At 34.9% G+C, this 15516-nt stretch overlaps 1 protein-coding gene across 4 annotated transcripts in view; it reads right to left on the bottom strand.

The window, feature by feature from the left end:
- LOC306669957 (bifunctional heparan sulfate N-deacetylase/N-sulfotransferase 3) overlaps window positions 1-15516 on the bottom strand; it is a 190430-nt gene that overhangs the window by 33468 nt on the left and 141446 nt on the right. For all 4 annotated transcript variants that reach the window (XM_079154208.1, XM_079154207.1, XM_079154209.1 and 1 more), the window contains 2 exons: window positions 3845-4027; window positions 1685-1781 (listed from right to left, as the gene is read on the bottom strand). In XM_079154208.1, coding sequence (XP_079010334.1) covers window positions 1685-1781; window positions 3845-4027 — 280 coding nt within the window. The remainder of the gene's footprint in view (window positions 1-1684; window positions 1782-3844; window positions 4028-15516) is intronic.

Consider the following 15516-nt stretch of genomic DNA (forward strand, 5'->3'; position numbering starts at 1 on the left):
ATGTGGGTGGGAAGGTGGGGGTGAGAGAAGAATGGAGGAACTTTAGATTACATAAAGGAAAATAAGAGGGAGGAAGGTGGGGTATAAAAAATGGTGGAATGAGACAGACATCATTACCCTATGTACGTGTATGATTACATGAATGGTATGAATCTACATTGTGCACAACCATAGAAATGAAAAGATGTACACCATTTGTGTACAATGAATCAAAATGCAGTCTGTAAAAATAAAAAAAATTGTAAAAACAAGAAAGTGGTGCCTTTGGCTGGGGATAGGGTGGGGTTTGGAGGAATTGGATACAAGGGGATATGGAGAAATTTTTTGGACAAAACTGTTCTATAATTTGAGTGTGGTGATAATTACATAACTATGTACAAATGCCAAAAGTTATCAAATTGGACATCTAAGATGATTGAATTTGAATGTAGGTAAATTATATCTCAATAACATCAAAAAATAAATTTATATGAAAAGGAATAATTTTCAATATTTTTTCCCAAAGACAAATATCATATCCAAATAGTAATATAAACATTTGGAAACCAAATTGAGTTTAGGATGACAAGTAATAATTCCGCCATCTAACCATGATATTAAAATACCTGTATAACCAGGCCAGCATAAGAGGAAGCATCCCCAGCAGGGTTTCCTGAAGCAAACATGGTATGTCAAGCTTCAGAGAGTAGACGTAATGACAAGGGTATGTGATGACAGTGGGAATTCACGGAAAAGGTTTCAGTTTCAATGTTTTCCTAGTTGCCTTTTGACTTTAGATAGATAAGGATGAGTAAAATACATAAGCATAAGAAAAAATGTCATACTTATTGTTTTCAGATGGATATTTGCAAATGGGACTAAGAAAAAAATGAAAATATTTAACTCTGTGGATCTTGCATAGAATCCTCCTCAGTTTTTTTTCCAGAGAGGTATAATAAGCAATACAGTTGAAATAGCTGTTTTTCCACGAAGCCAGATTCCAAGAGACTCAAATAATTTATCACCGAGCATACAGTTTAAATGTCTGGTATTTTAAAGCTTCCACTAGGCTTCATTTTGATACTGATTCTTACAGAAAAAAAAAAAGTTTATGGAAAAAAATTACAAACCAATTTAGGAAACAGTACAAAAGATTTCTCCTGGGTATGAATAAATACCTTTGTTAGCACAAACTTTTGTTTTATGTATAGGAATTCTGCTTGTCAGCTATCTTTTAAACTTTTAAGAAATAGCCATCTCTGCAACTTATTGTTTACAAATAAATTATATCAGGGAGATGGCAGACTAAGAACTATTGTTCTGGAGGGGTTTATTATAGAGTACTGGGTATTTATATGTATTCCTCTTGACTTTTGACAAAATCCTGTTGCACTTTCTAAACACATGATTAGTTTTGCTTTTAGAAATGTTAATGTTTTCCAATGATGATCTTTGAGGAAAAAAATGATATGTGTCACCAAATTAATTGCTGGATATTCAAACTGTATGACATCTACTTCATTCTTTTCATGAAAAAAAAAAAAGAAAAAGAAAAACACTTTGATAAAATACTTAAGTCTATTACTGAACTAAACAAAGATTATGTAAGATAATATTATTTATCCATCAATTTTATAGGAAGAACTCACTGTCTAGTCTTTCATATTTTTACACTCTGGTTAATCATAGCATTAAAAGTACTTACCAGTTTTCTGGGGTCCTATTACCAAGAATTTAGGTAAGCGATCACAGGTTTTTTCTTTAGACCATATGTCTCTGTGGCGTTTGTCATCACAAGGATTCTAATTTGGAGAAGAATATAGAGATGTATTTGTGTGCGTTTATTGTGTATCATCATTTTCAACTTTCATCCTTATAGCTGTCATAGGAAAAAGCAAAATAAACAAGGAGGTTTCTTTTGTTTTTTAATTTTTTGGAATTGAAAGTCCATAAGTGGCATGATGAGTGTGTTAGAGCAATGTCTTTTCATACTGAATCTAAGAGTGAGGAGGTGGGAGAGGGGATATATTTCCATTTTGGATATACAATCTCATAGTATTGAGAGTTTAATTTTGTTACTGGCCAGTTCTATATTCTAAGTTTTTACTTTTTTTTTTTCTTTATAGTGAGCTTGCTGAATAGAGAATGTACTTCCTGCCAACCTAAATAAATAAATGAAATATAAGGTGTCAGACTTTTATTCCAAGTAACTTTAAGCTTCCCTGATGTGTTTCAAAGGGATAGGGATCTAATCATTATTATAATATGTACTTCCTGCCAACCTAAATAAATAAATGAAATATAAGGTGTCAGACTTTTATTCCAAGTAACTTTAAGCTTCCCTGATGTGCTTAAAAGGGATAGGGATCTAATCATTATTATAATATTTAAAGAGACAGTCATTCCTCAGATGCCTTCAATGATTGGTAATGTATATCTAAAAATGTGACTTTACAGACAATGATGTTTAAAAGTAATACATTTTATAAAAAGGGTAAAATAAGGGTGAATTATTACTTTAAGATTGTTTTATATCTATAATAACTTAAAACAAATACCCATGTGTAAGATAGTATCTGGAATACCCTTTAACTTCAAAGTGTATATTATGTAGTAAAAGGGGAAGAATTACAGTAGCTCTGAATATTATTTCAGGAATGGGCAAACAGGACCACTTTTTATTTACATTCAGTTAATATTTTATATAGGTAAAGTTAAATAAATCTGCTTTTTAGTGAAAACTAAAAGGGGGGATATTCTTATTGCTGTTGGAAAAAAGTTATTTTAAGCTTGTTACCTGAAGTAATGATTTTAGTTTAAAAATAAGGTGTCCAATAAGCAGAAAATTTCATGTCTTTCCGGTGGATAACATTTGATGATGTTTTTGTAGTGGTTAAGATGAAAATGTACTTGTTATAACAACTGGAAAGTAATATGCTGCTACAATTCCACAACCACCAACTTTAACCTGCTAAATACAGTTATGTCTCTTAGAATTATCTGTTTATGCTCCAGGAGAATTAGTTTTTAGTTCAAAGATGAATGGTTTAATATGGAGGTCAAAACTGACCACAACTTCAATTAGTGAAATATACTGAGTTTTATTTCTGAAGACTGTATTATTTTGTTATCAGCTCTGTACCTCTAGCAGCACTTAGAACACAACCTCTAGAGTTAGCCAGCATCAAAGTGGCTCCTTCTTTGTAACACATGAGACATATGACTTTGCTTAACTGACTCAGCCTGTTTTTGATGTAATATGGTCATGTATAAAATGAGGATAATAACTGTACCTACCACATAGACATTTGTATTGATTAAATGAATTAAGAGATGTAAAAAGCCCAGTGTGACACATAAAAAGTATATTTAGCTATTTGCTAAGATATTTCTTCCCACAAATTATGTAGTAGAAAATTTTGGTCCAACATGGTTCCCACAGTGCTACAACATCTAATTCTATGCTTTGAAGTCTAGGTTTTCCCTAGAACAGTTTAATGTGTTTTTTTTTTTTTTTCTTAAGGAGTTCAGTTATTTATCTGTGAAATATCCCGGTTTCCTTGGGTCCAAAATAATTCCCAAATAATATTTCTGAAAGCAACTGATATTCTGTAGCTACTGGTGTGCCTTATGGTTCAGGAGGCAGATGTCAGAAGTGAACACTTCTCAGAGACCTTTTAATGTGCTTTAATCATTAGAGATAGGAGGATATGTTAAAGGCTGACTGGTTAGCTACCAGCCCAGCACACAACCTGTTTACCAATTTTTCAGATTTCTTCACTTTTTCAGATTTGGAATATCTCTTATAGCTATAAGATATGGTTATGGAATTCATTAGTTGTTCAAATTATTGAACCAATTTCACCTGCCAAAGAGGGTCTTTCTGATCAGGAAAGAGTTCAAAATATTTGTGAGCCAGCTGCACTGGTGGCAGAGTCTGAAGACGAAGGTTGGTCCAGGTTTGCATGAAGTTGGCCAGATTAACAAATGTATATAATCCCAGTCGGTCGTTCCCATAGTTGGACAAATGAGTCATGAAAATACTGATCTGAAAAAGGCAAATGAATTTCAGTGTAAACATCAGTTATTTTGACACTAGAGGACAGTATAATCATACCAATGTTAGCTTTTAATCTCCTTAAGGAGACTGCATAGGGTTTCATAAATTTGAATTTCGGACAAATTGCTAAGACTCCTATTATGTTAATGAATACTACAGAATATGCTAACAACAAGACTTTCTGAATATTTTTCCTGAGATTTTGATATATTTCATAACAACAAAAACTAAAAACTGAGTTTAAACTAATGGTTGTCACATATCCATGCTGTTGCAATAAGATGAATCCTGAATAACATATCCTAGATATCAACACCTAACACCTTTTGATGTGTAGATGGTTGTCATTTAGAGTGGCACTATTTCAGGAGGTTGGGATTTTGTAATTTATATTTAATTTGATTTATACCAAAGTATTTCCAGTTAAATGGTTTAAGTAATCAATAAATTGCCATTAGCATTAAATGAACCTCCCCTGATATGCATTTCTTAGAAGCAATAACAACAAAATGTCAGTGTCTTAGTTGTTATTTTGTGTAAATAATACTCAGTCTATTAATCCCAATATTAGATGCATTTCTTAAGAAAGGTTTTTCATGGCTGGGCACAATGATGCACGCCAGTAATCCCATTGGCTCAGGAGGCTGAGGCAGGTGGATCACGAGTTCAAAGCCAGCCTCAGCAACTTAACAAGGCCCTAAGGAACTTAACAAGAACCTGTCTCTAAATAAAATACAAAAAAGAGCTGGGGATGTGACTCAGTGGATAAGTGCCTCTGGGTTCAATTCCCAGTACCAAAAATAAAATAAAAATAAAAAGTATTAGGGATCTAGCTCAGAGGTTAAGAGTCCACTGAGTTCAATCCCTGGTATCCCCCGCAAAAAAAAAGTTTTCTGTAATTGACTAGATAAAATTAACTCTTGCTATGAAAGAAGCTAACCAAGGTTAAATCTACACATTAAAAAAAATCATAGCCAATGTGGGAAAATTTTTAGAATAAAATAATTAAAATTCTATAGATTTTATTAAATTGATCTGGGATGTATAATAGGCATTTTAAAAGCTACTGGCTTAAGTGAATGCAAATAATTCTTGTCACTTAGTTGTTGACAAACAGATTTCTGCAAGAGATTTTTCAACATCAGAGCAAACCACTGTGGTATTAATACTAAAAAATAAAAACAATTGATACAACAAAAGCATTTTCCTGAAATATATATATATACATATGTCATGTATCTCAATAGTAATAATGGTTATTATAACCATCATAAAATTGAATATAATGTCATTACTTAAGAAACTGAAAGAAATATTCAAGAAAATCTTTGAGGTAAAGTTGGCTGAGAAGACAGAAAAAAGTTATTTAAGATTAGCAATGATGTACAGAAAAAAAGTAAGTACTACTATAAATAATTGAAAATGGTAATCTACATTTTATGGAATAAAATGAAAAGTTTCAATGTGATCAAGAATATTTAATTGTATTTATTCACTTTGCCTGAACATGTTATATCTTAGAACCTTAAAAAAATGGAAAATGATTTTAAATAGCTACCAACATATTGATAGAATATATATTTCAATTCCATAGTCATGGAATTGAAAATTAAGAATTTTATCATTTTGAATCTTTCTCAAAAATTTAGACCTTTAAATTTGGCCTTCTGAAAGAAATTGAAGACCTTAGAACATGGAAAGACTTCCCAGGATCTTGCATAGGCAAAACTGATCTTATCAAAATGACTATACCACCAAAAGTGATATACATTTTCAATTCAATCCCCATCAAAATAGCAATGACATTCTTCTCAGAGCTAGAAAAATCAGTCCTTAAATTCATATGGAAGAATAAAAGGCCCAGAATATTTAAAGCAATCCTGAGCAAGACAAGCAATGCTGGGGGCATCACAAGAACTGATCTCAAATTATACTACAGAGCTATCGTAACACCACCATTACCAAGGTATTGGCATCAACACAGACATAAAGAACAACAGAATGGAAAAGACAGAGAAACAAACCCATGTAGATAGAGCAACCTCATACCTAAGGTGCCAAAAATATATGTTGCAGAAAAGATAATCTATCCACAAATGGTGGTGGAACAACTGATATCTGTATGTAGAAAAATGAAATTGAATCCCTATGTCTGATGACCCTGCATAAAAGTCAACACAAAGTGGATTAAAAACCTAGGGATTAAACCAGAAGTGGTGAAATTGTTATACAAGGGCATAGGGTCAAAACTCTAATACGTTGGTCCAGGCACCAATTGCTTTAACAATATCCCCAAAGCTCAAGAAATAAAACCAAAACTATATAAATGGGATGGCATTAAATTAAAAAACTTCTGCACAGCAAAGGAAACAATTAAGATCACAAAGAGAGAACTCACAGAATGAGAGAAATATTTGCTCTTCAGACAGAGGACTAATATCCAGAATATATAAAGAACTGAAAACAAACAAACAAAAATTTTTAAAAACACATACAAAACCAAAGTATATCAAATAACCCAATCAATAAAAGGCAAATAAATTAAATAAATATTTCTTAAAAGGTAAAATAAAAAATGACCAGCAGATATATGAAAAATGTTGAACATCCTTAGTAATAAGGGAAATGCAAATCTAAATGTCATTGTGATTTTATCTCACTCCAATAAGAACAGCAATCATCAAGAATAGGGGTTTAGGGTTAGGGATAAGGAGGGTGGTAAGAATGGAAGAAGGAAGGACTGTATAGAGGGAAAAGAGGGGTGGGAGGGGTGGGGGGAAGGGAAAAAAATAACAGAATGAATCAAACAACATTGCCCTATGTAAATTTATGATTTTTAATTAAAAAAAATAAAAAAATTAAAAAAAACTTAAAAAAAGAATACAAATAATGATAAATGCTGGTGAGGATATGGGGGAAAAGATATATTCATACATTGTTGGTGGGACTAGAAATTAGTATAATCACCTTGGAAAGCATATGGAGATTCCTCAAAAGTCTAAGAATGAAACCACTACATGACCCAAATTTCCCACTCCTTGTTATTAATCAAAAAGTACTAAAATCAGCATACTATACTGATATATGAATACCAAGGTTTATAGCAGCACAATTCGCAATTGCCACATTATGGAATCAACCCAGGTGCCTGTCAACAGATGACTAAATATTGAAAATGTGGTACATATACATGACATATATACAATGGAGATTTTGTCATTAAAAAAAGGAATTGTGCCATCTTCTGGTAAATTACTGGAACTACAGATCATCTCATTGAAAGAAATGAAAGTTTGACTTAAAAAGTTGCATATTTTTGCTTAGATTTAACAATATTTGTTTTGTGTTCTACTTATGGCCCATGCTGGCAGATGTTCTGTGTGCACCTGAGGAGATTGTGGTTTGTCTTTTGGTTGGATAAATTGTTCTTTATATGTCTGTTTTGTTCATTTGGTCTGAAGTGTTCTTTAACTTCAATTTTTTTTTTTTTAATCAATTTTCTGTCTGGATTAGGTGTCTATTATTGAAAGTGGCATACTGAAATCTCCCACTATTGTTATATTGCAATGTCTCTGATTCTTTGGATTTCTTAATATTTGCTTTGTATATTTATGGACTCCACTGTCAGGTACATATATATTTACAATCGTCATATCCTCTTGAGTAAAAGTGACCTCCTTTTTATTACCAAAAAAAAGTTGCATATTTTTTCTCATATGCAGAAGCTAGAGAAAAATAAGAATTAAAAAAGGAAAGGGGATCCTAGGAAAATGAAAGAGGAATAGAGTTGCAGAGGAAGGGAATTGAAGGGGAGGAAGTATGGATGGCAAAGTGGATGAACTACTGAATGAAACTGACCAGAAGAAATAACTCGTTCTGGAGAGTGTTGGCCTAGCATGCACAAGGACCACGGTTGGAATCCCCGGCCCCTCAGGCAGGAAAAATTTTTAAAAAAACAAAACTCTTTGAAGAAACTTACCAAATTGTGTCACAATAATGTATGAATGTATCACAATAAATGCTACATTCATCTGTTAGGTGCAAATTACAAAAAAAAAAAAAAAAAAAAAAACCAAAAAAACCCCCAAAAAAACAAGTACAAAGAAAACCAATATATGAAGGGGAGATGGGGGAAGAAGGAAGGGAGAGAAAGTGGAAGTAATGGGGATTGAATCCAGGGGTGCTTAACCACTGAGCCATGTCCCCAATCCTTTTTTTATAATTTTTATTTAGTGGTAGGTCTTTCTAAGTTGCTTAGGGCCTTGCCAAATTGCTGAGACTGGCTTTGAACTCGTGATCATCCTGCCTCAGACCCCCAACCCTACCCTTACCTCACTCCACTGTGCCACTAAATTTCAGACATGTGCCACTTACTGTGCCTGGCTAAGGAATGGGAATTGTAATGGAGCAAATTATATTACAAGCATATATAAGTATGTCAAAACGAACTCCACTGTATCTATAATTATAATTATAGAGCACTAATAAAAATGTAAAAAAAGGTTTGACCTTCTTGTATATATATAAATAAAAAATAAGCTACTTGTTTTTTTATAAAAACAAAAAGCAAAAGGTAAATCGTAAATGCTATATGCACTACCATTTATGAGAAAAACAGATACTACTTATAAACCTGTAGCTAAGAGAAGGATATGGGAATGTATACTTTCCAACATCAACCCTGTGATTCTGTTAAGTTCCAGGTATGGAGATGCACAAATCAGTACTAAGAAGATTAAGGAGCAAAACATAGATTGTAGTGTAAAAGTTATTGACAATGCCATAATTATTCTTTTTTCTTTTGAGAAGGTCAGGGGAGGGCTGAAGAAAATAGGTACATATAAAAAGTTGTTTTTATTAATGAAAGAAGCTTTTCATGTCCACGGAACTTAGCTCAAATCCACAAGTATGTATCTGATCATCCTGTTTTTTGCCAGATGCTCTGCCTGCTTCTGAGGTGCAAATATGAATATGATGCTCACACTTTTAAGTTTTGTTCATGAAAATACTCAAAATTCAAAAGGAAGAAAAAACAAATCTCCTTTCCACCACTCTCCCAGTTTTGTTTTAGTATCCTTCCAGGTAACCAGACTCAAAAGCTTTAGTATATCTACAAATCACATGAAAATTTTCTAAATGTTCTGGTAAGTAGGCTATACACAGATATTATGATTTTAAATATTTTTAGGGGGTGCTGGTACTTCCGTTTTAGAGAATCATCTCTAGATGTCCTAATGCTGATTGCCATCAGAATACAATTTGAGGATTAGTGCAACCATTCTGGAAAAATGGAGATCCTGCAAAAACCTAGGAATGGATTCCCACATGTCCCACCTATCCCATTCCTCAGAGTTTATCCAAAAGAAAGAAAATGAGCATACTATAGTGATACAGCCACACCAGTGTGGCAGGACAATTCACAGTAGTCAAGTTATGGAACCAGCCTAGATGCCTGTCAATAAATTAGTGGATTAATTCAGCCATAAAGAAGAATAATATTATGGCATTTGCAAAAACATGGATGGAATTGGAGAATATCATGATAAGTGAAATAAGTCAAGCCCCCAAAAACCAAAGGCTGAATGTATTCCCTGATAAGTGGAGAATGATATATAATGAGGGTGGGGGGTGGGGAATGAGAGAATAATGGGGGGGGGGGAACTTTAGAATATGTAGAAGTAAATGAGAGGGAGGGGGGTATGAAAAATGGTGGAATGAGACAGACATCATTACCCTAAGTACATGTATGATTACACGAATGGTATGAATCTACATTGTGTACAACCATAGAAACAAAATGATGTACCCCATTTGTGTACAATGAATCAAAATACAGTCTATTCAAAATTAAAAGCTAAATTTAAAAAGAGAAAAAAATTAAAATGAAAAATCCGAATATCACATAGATTACATTTCTACACAAATACAATTTTGTCTGCAATAAAATTAATATTTTAAAGACCATACAACCCTTAATTTTGTATTCATTTGCTTTATGTTCTGCTCTCATTAACTATTTAATAAATGTGTTGACAACACACACACACACACACAAGAAAATGTGACATATATACACTATGGAGTTTTACTCAGACACAAAGAAGAATGAAATTATGGCATTTGCCAGTAAATGGATGAAACTGGAGAACATCATGCTAAGTGAAATTAACCAGACTCAGAAAATCAACAGCTGAATGTTTTCTCTCATATGTGGAAGCTAGAGCAAAATAAGGGGGAAAAAGGGGGCTTGGATATTATACAGGTGATAGGGAAGATCAGAGGAGTAGGAAGAGATCAAGAAGTGGAGAAGATGGACATGAAAGAAGAGGAAATGCGAAATGAATTTGATGAAATTAGCTATGGGCGTGTATAAATATGCCACAGTGAATTCCTCCTTTATGTAATGAAAGGAATACTAGTGTAGTAGATAAAGGAGACTAGGGGGAGAAAGGAGTGAAGGGAAACATGGGTGAGCACCAGAGGAGAAATGGAGTAAATCGGATTCCATGCATTATGATTTTGTAAAACTGAACCTAACTATTATGTATAACCATAAATATTAATAAAATAATTAATTGTAAAATAATATAATTTGAGGAAAACTAGCTAAACCTAAGTTTTCACATAGAAATGTTTATTTCCCATTGAAATGCATGTTTATTTTCATAAAAATTCATATCATCAGAGCCGCTGGTCGTTCTGTGGTCCTGTTTACTGTATTTTAAAAAAACTTCATAGACAACTTTGAAGAAAACTTCTAGGACAACAACTTTTGTTGTCCTGGACATTGTCCCTTACACATTTTACTTTTATTTCACAGCATTTCGTAGGTTGTTTGGCAGAGGACAAGTATACTATAACTTACTTTCTATTCTTTATTCTCCTTGTCTTGGATTCCACAGAAATTTTCTTTAGGGGACAAAAAAAGTTTATTTTTATGATGCAATGATCAAACTCTGGAAGTTTTGGTTTTCTCATCATGAAAAATATGGACATGGAGCAGCTGCACCAGGGCTCCGGGTGGCTGTCCGGAGGAGGGCGTGGTGAGTGCTTTGGACTCAGAGCAACCGCTCTGGAACACAGGGGGGTTGCCTGGAGGAGGAGGAGGAGTGCAGCGGGGCGCTTGGGCTCGGAGTGACTGCACCAGGGCTACGGGTGGCAGTTGGGACGAGGAGGTGCACAGTGAGTTCCTGGGACTTGGGACGAATGCACCAGATCTCTGGGTGACTGCCTGGAGGAGAAGGAGGTGCACGGTGGGTCACTTGAACTCAGCGCGACCGCACGAAATACCAGGCGGCTGCCGGAGGAAGAGGCGTGTGGCGGGTCACTGGGACTCGGAGCGACTGTAAGGGGCTCCAGGTGGCTGCTCAGAGGAGGGGCCGCATAGCCAGGCGATTAAGTGCACAGCAGGGTCCCAGGACCTAGGCGGCTTCTTGGTGGAAGAGCCGCACAGACAAACTGAGGGGCGGAGCGAAGGCTCCAGGACTGCAGGCAGCTTCTCTGAGGAGAGGCAGCCTAAGGAGACTCGTCTGCGAAGGGCGAGGCTTCCAGGACCAGGAGGTAGGTCCGGGTCCCTGGGAACATTACAGAAGAAGGCTGCCCAGCCCAGGCGGTAGTTGTGAATTGAACGGAACCTCTAGGAGGGGAACTGACCAGCGGGCCCTCCCCACCGGGTGAGTCTTCCCTGCCGGGTGAGGTTCTCCCACATGGACTGTAAAACCAGAGACACAGGCCCAAACTGGCCTTGCATCAGCCCACATCCTAGTTCCCCTTTGGATGACCATTCGTCAGCAAGTGAAGGTACCTCTGCCTACTAGCAGGGAATATACCCCACCGGAAGGCCACCACCCGTAGAGAGGCAGCTTCCTTGTGGAACACCACATTATCAACTTCCTCCAAGACTTCAGACTACTGAAGGCTAAGAGGGGATATACTAGAAATCTTCAGGGACATTATAAGTCAATAGAGGAAATCTGCAATATCTCAGTGGTCCAGTGATACCTGAACAGTATGAGAAAACAAGGGAAGAAAATGTTCCAAACAAATCTAGATGTTACATCAGTAAAATCCAATGACAGCATGGCAGAAGAAATGAGAGAAAGGGAGTTCAGAATGTACATAAATAAAATGATCGGGAAGCAAATGACGAGATGCAAGAGCAAATGCAGGCACTGAATGATCGCACCAATCGACAGTTAAAAGAGCAAATACAGGAAGCAAAAGATCATTTCAATAGTTAGAGATATTGAAAAAAAGCCAAACAGAAATACTTGAAATGAAGGAAACAATAAACCAAATTAAAACTCCATAGAAAGCATAACCAATAGGATAGAACACCTGGAAGACAGAACCTCAGATATTGAAGACAAAATATTTAACCTTGAAAACAAAGTGGACCAAACAGAGAAGATGGTAAGAAATCATGAACAGAAACTACAAGAACTATGGGATATCATGAAAAGGCCAAATTTAAGAATTATTGGGATTGAGGAAGGCTTAGAGAAACAGACCAAAGGAATGAACAAACTATTCAATGAAATACTATCAGAAAATTTCCCAAATCTGAAGAATGAAATGGAAGATCAAGTTCAAGAGGCTTATAGGACTCCAAATACACAAAATTACAACAGACCCACACCAAGGCACATTATAATGAAAATACCTAACATACAAAATAAAGACAGAATTTTAAAGGCTGTGAGAGAAAAGAACCAAATTACATTCAGGGGGAAAACAATACGGATATCAGCAGATTTTTCAATCCAGACCCTAAAAGCTAGAAGGGCCTGGAACAACATTTACTAAGCCCTGAAAGAAAATGGATGCCAACCAAGAATCTTATACCCAGCAAAACTTACCTTCAAATTTGACGATGAAATAAAATCCTTCCATGGTAAACAAAAGCTAAAAGAATTTACAAAAAGAAAGCCAGTATTACAGAACACTCTCAGCAAAATATTCCACGAGGAAGAGATGAAAAACAAAGAAGCAAATCAGCAACAGGAGGAACTATCCTAAAGGAATTTTCAAATAAAGGAAGAACCAAGTCGTGTCAAAATAAATAAATAAATAAATAAATAAATAAATAAATAAAATGAGCCAAATGACCGGGAATACAAATCATATCTCCATAATAACCCTGAATATTAATGGCCTGAACTCATCAATCAAAAGACATAGACTGGCAGATTGGATTAAAAAGAAAAATCCAACAATATGTTGCCTGCAAGAGACTCACCTCATAGAAAGAGATACCCATAGACTAAAGGTGAAAGGATGGGGGAAAACATACCATGCACATGGACTCAGCAAAAAAGCTGGAGTATCTGTCCTCATTTCAGATGATGTGGACTTCAAGCCAAAGTTAGTCAGAAGGGATAAAGAAGGACATTACATATTGCTTAAGGGAACCATAAATCAGCACACACAACAATCATAAATATCTATGCCCCAAACAGTGGCTCATCCATGTATGTCAAACAAATCCTTCTCAATTTCAGAAACCAAACAGACCATAACACAATAATACTAGGTGATTTTAACACGCCTCTCTCACCACTGGACAGATCTTCCAAACAAAAATTGAACAAAGAAACCGTAGACCTCAATAACACATCAATAATTTAGACTTAACGGACATTTATAGAATATACCATCCAACCAAGAGCAAATACACTTTCTTCTCAGCAGCACATGGATCCTGCTCTAAAATGGACCATATATTATGCCACAAAGGTAATGTTAGCAAATACAAGAAGATAGAGATACTACCTTGTATTCTATCAGATCATAATGGATTGAAATTAGAAATAAATGAAAGAGTAAAAAACAGAAGCTACTCCAACACCTGGAGATTAAACAATATGCTATTACATGATGAATGGATAACAGAAGATATTAGGAAGGAAATTAAGAAATTCTTAGAGGTAAATGAGAACAAAGAAACATCATATCAAAATCTCTGGGACACTATGAAAGCAGTACTTAGAGGAAAATTTATTTCACAGAGCACATTCAATAAAAGAAGTAAAAATCAACAAATAAATGACCTAACACTACAGCTCAAAGCCCTAGAAAAAGAAGAACATACCAACACCGAAAGTAGTAGAAGACAGGAAATAGTTCAACTCAGAGCTGAAATCAACGAAATTGAAACAAAAGAAACAATACAAAAAATTGACAAAATAAATAGTTGGTTCTTTGAAAAAAATAAACAAAATTGATAAACTCTTAGCCACACTAACAAAGAGAAGACGAGAGAAAACCCAATCACTAAAATTCGGAATGAACAAGGAAATATCTCAACAGACACGATTGAAATACAAAACATAATTAGAAGCTATTTTGAAAATCTATATTCCAACAAAATAGAAAATTTCGAAGACATCAACAGGTTTCTAGAGACATATGAATTACCTAAACTGAACGAGGAGGACATACACAATTTAAATAGACCAATTTCAAGTATTGAAATAGAAGAGATCATCAAAAGCCTACCAACAAAGAAAAGTCCGGGACCAGATGGGTTCTCAGCTGAGTTCTACAAAACCTTTAAAGAAGAGCTCATTCCAATACTTTTGAAAGTAGTCCATAAAATAGAAGAGGAAGGAACCCTCTCAAACTCATTCTATGAAGCCAATATCATCCTGATACTTAAACCAGACAGAGACATATCGAGGAAAGAAAATTTCAGACCAATATCCTTAATGAACATAGATGCAAAAATTCTCAACAAAATTTTAGCAAATCGCATCCAAAAATATATTAAAAAGATAGTGCACCATGATCAAGTGGGTTTTATCCCAGGGATGCAAGGTTGGTTCAACATCAGGAAATCAATAAATGTAATTCACCATATCAATAGACTTAAAGTCAAGAATCACATGATTATTTCAATAGATGCAGAAAAAGCATTTGATAAAATACAGTACCCCTTCATGCTCAAAACACTAGAAAAAATATGGATAGTGGGAACATTCCTTAACATTGTTAAGGCCATCTATGCTAAGCCCATGGCTAATATCATTCTAAATGGTGAAAAACTGAAAGCATTCCCCCTAAAAACTGGTACAAGACAGGGTTGCCCCCTTTCACCACTTCTATTCGACATCGTCCTTGAAACGCTAGCCAGAGCACTTAGACAGACCAAAGAAATTAAAGGAATATGAATAGGAAAAGAAGAACTCAAACTATCCCTATTTGCTGATGATATGATTATATACTTAGAGGAACCAGGAAATTCCACAGAAAACTTTTAGAACTCATAAGTGAATTCAGTAAAGTAGCAGGTTACAAGATCAATGCTCATAAATCCAATGAATTTTGATACATAAGTGATGAATCCTCAGAAAGAGAAATTATGAAAACTACCCCATTCAAAATAGCATTGAAAAAATAAAATACTTGGGAATCAATCTCACAAAAGAGGTAAAAGACCTCTACAATGAGAACTACAGAAATTAAAGAAAACCTTAGAA

The sequence above is a fragment of the Sciurus vulgaris genome (genome assembly GCF_902686455.1).
Source record: "Sciurus vulgaris genome assembly, chromosome: 9".
Classification (NCBI taxonomy): domain Eukaryota; kingdom Metazoa; phylum Chordata; class Mammalia; order Rodentia; family Sciuridae; genus Sciurus; species Sciurus vulgaris.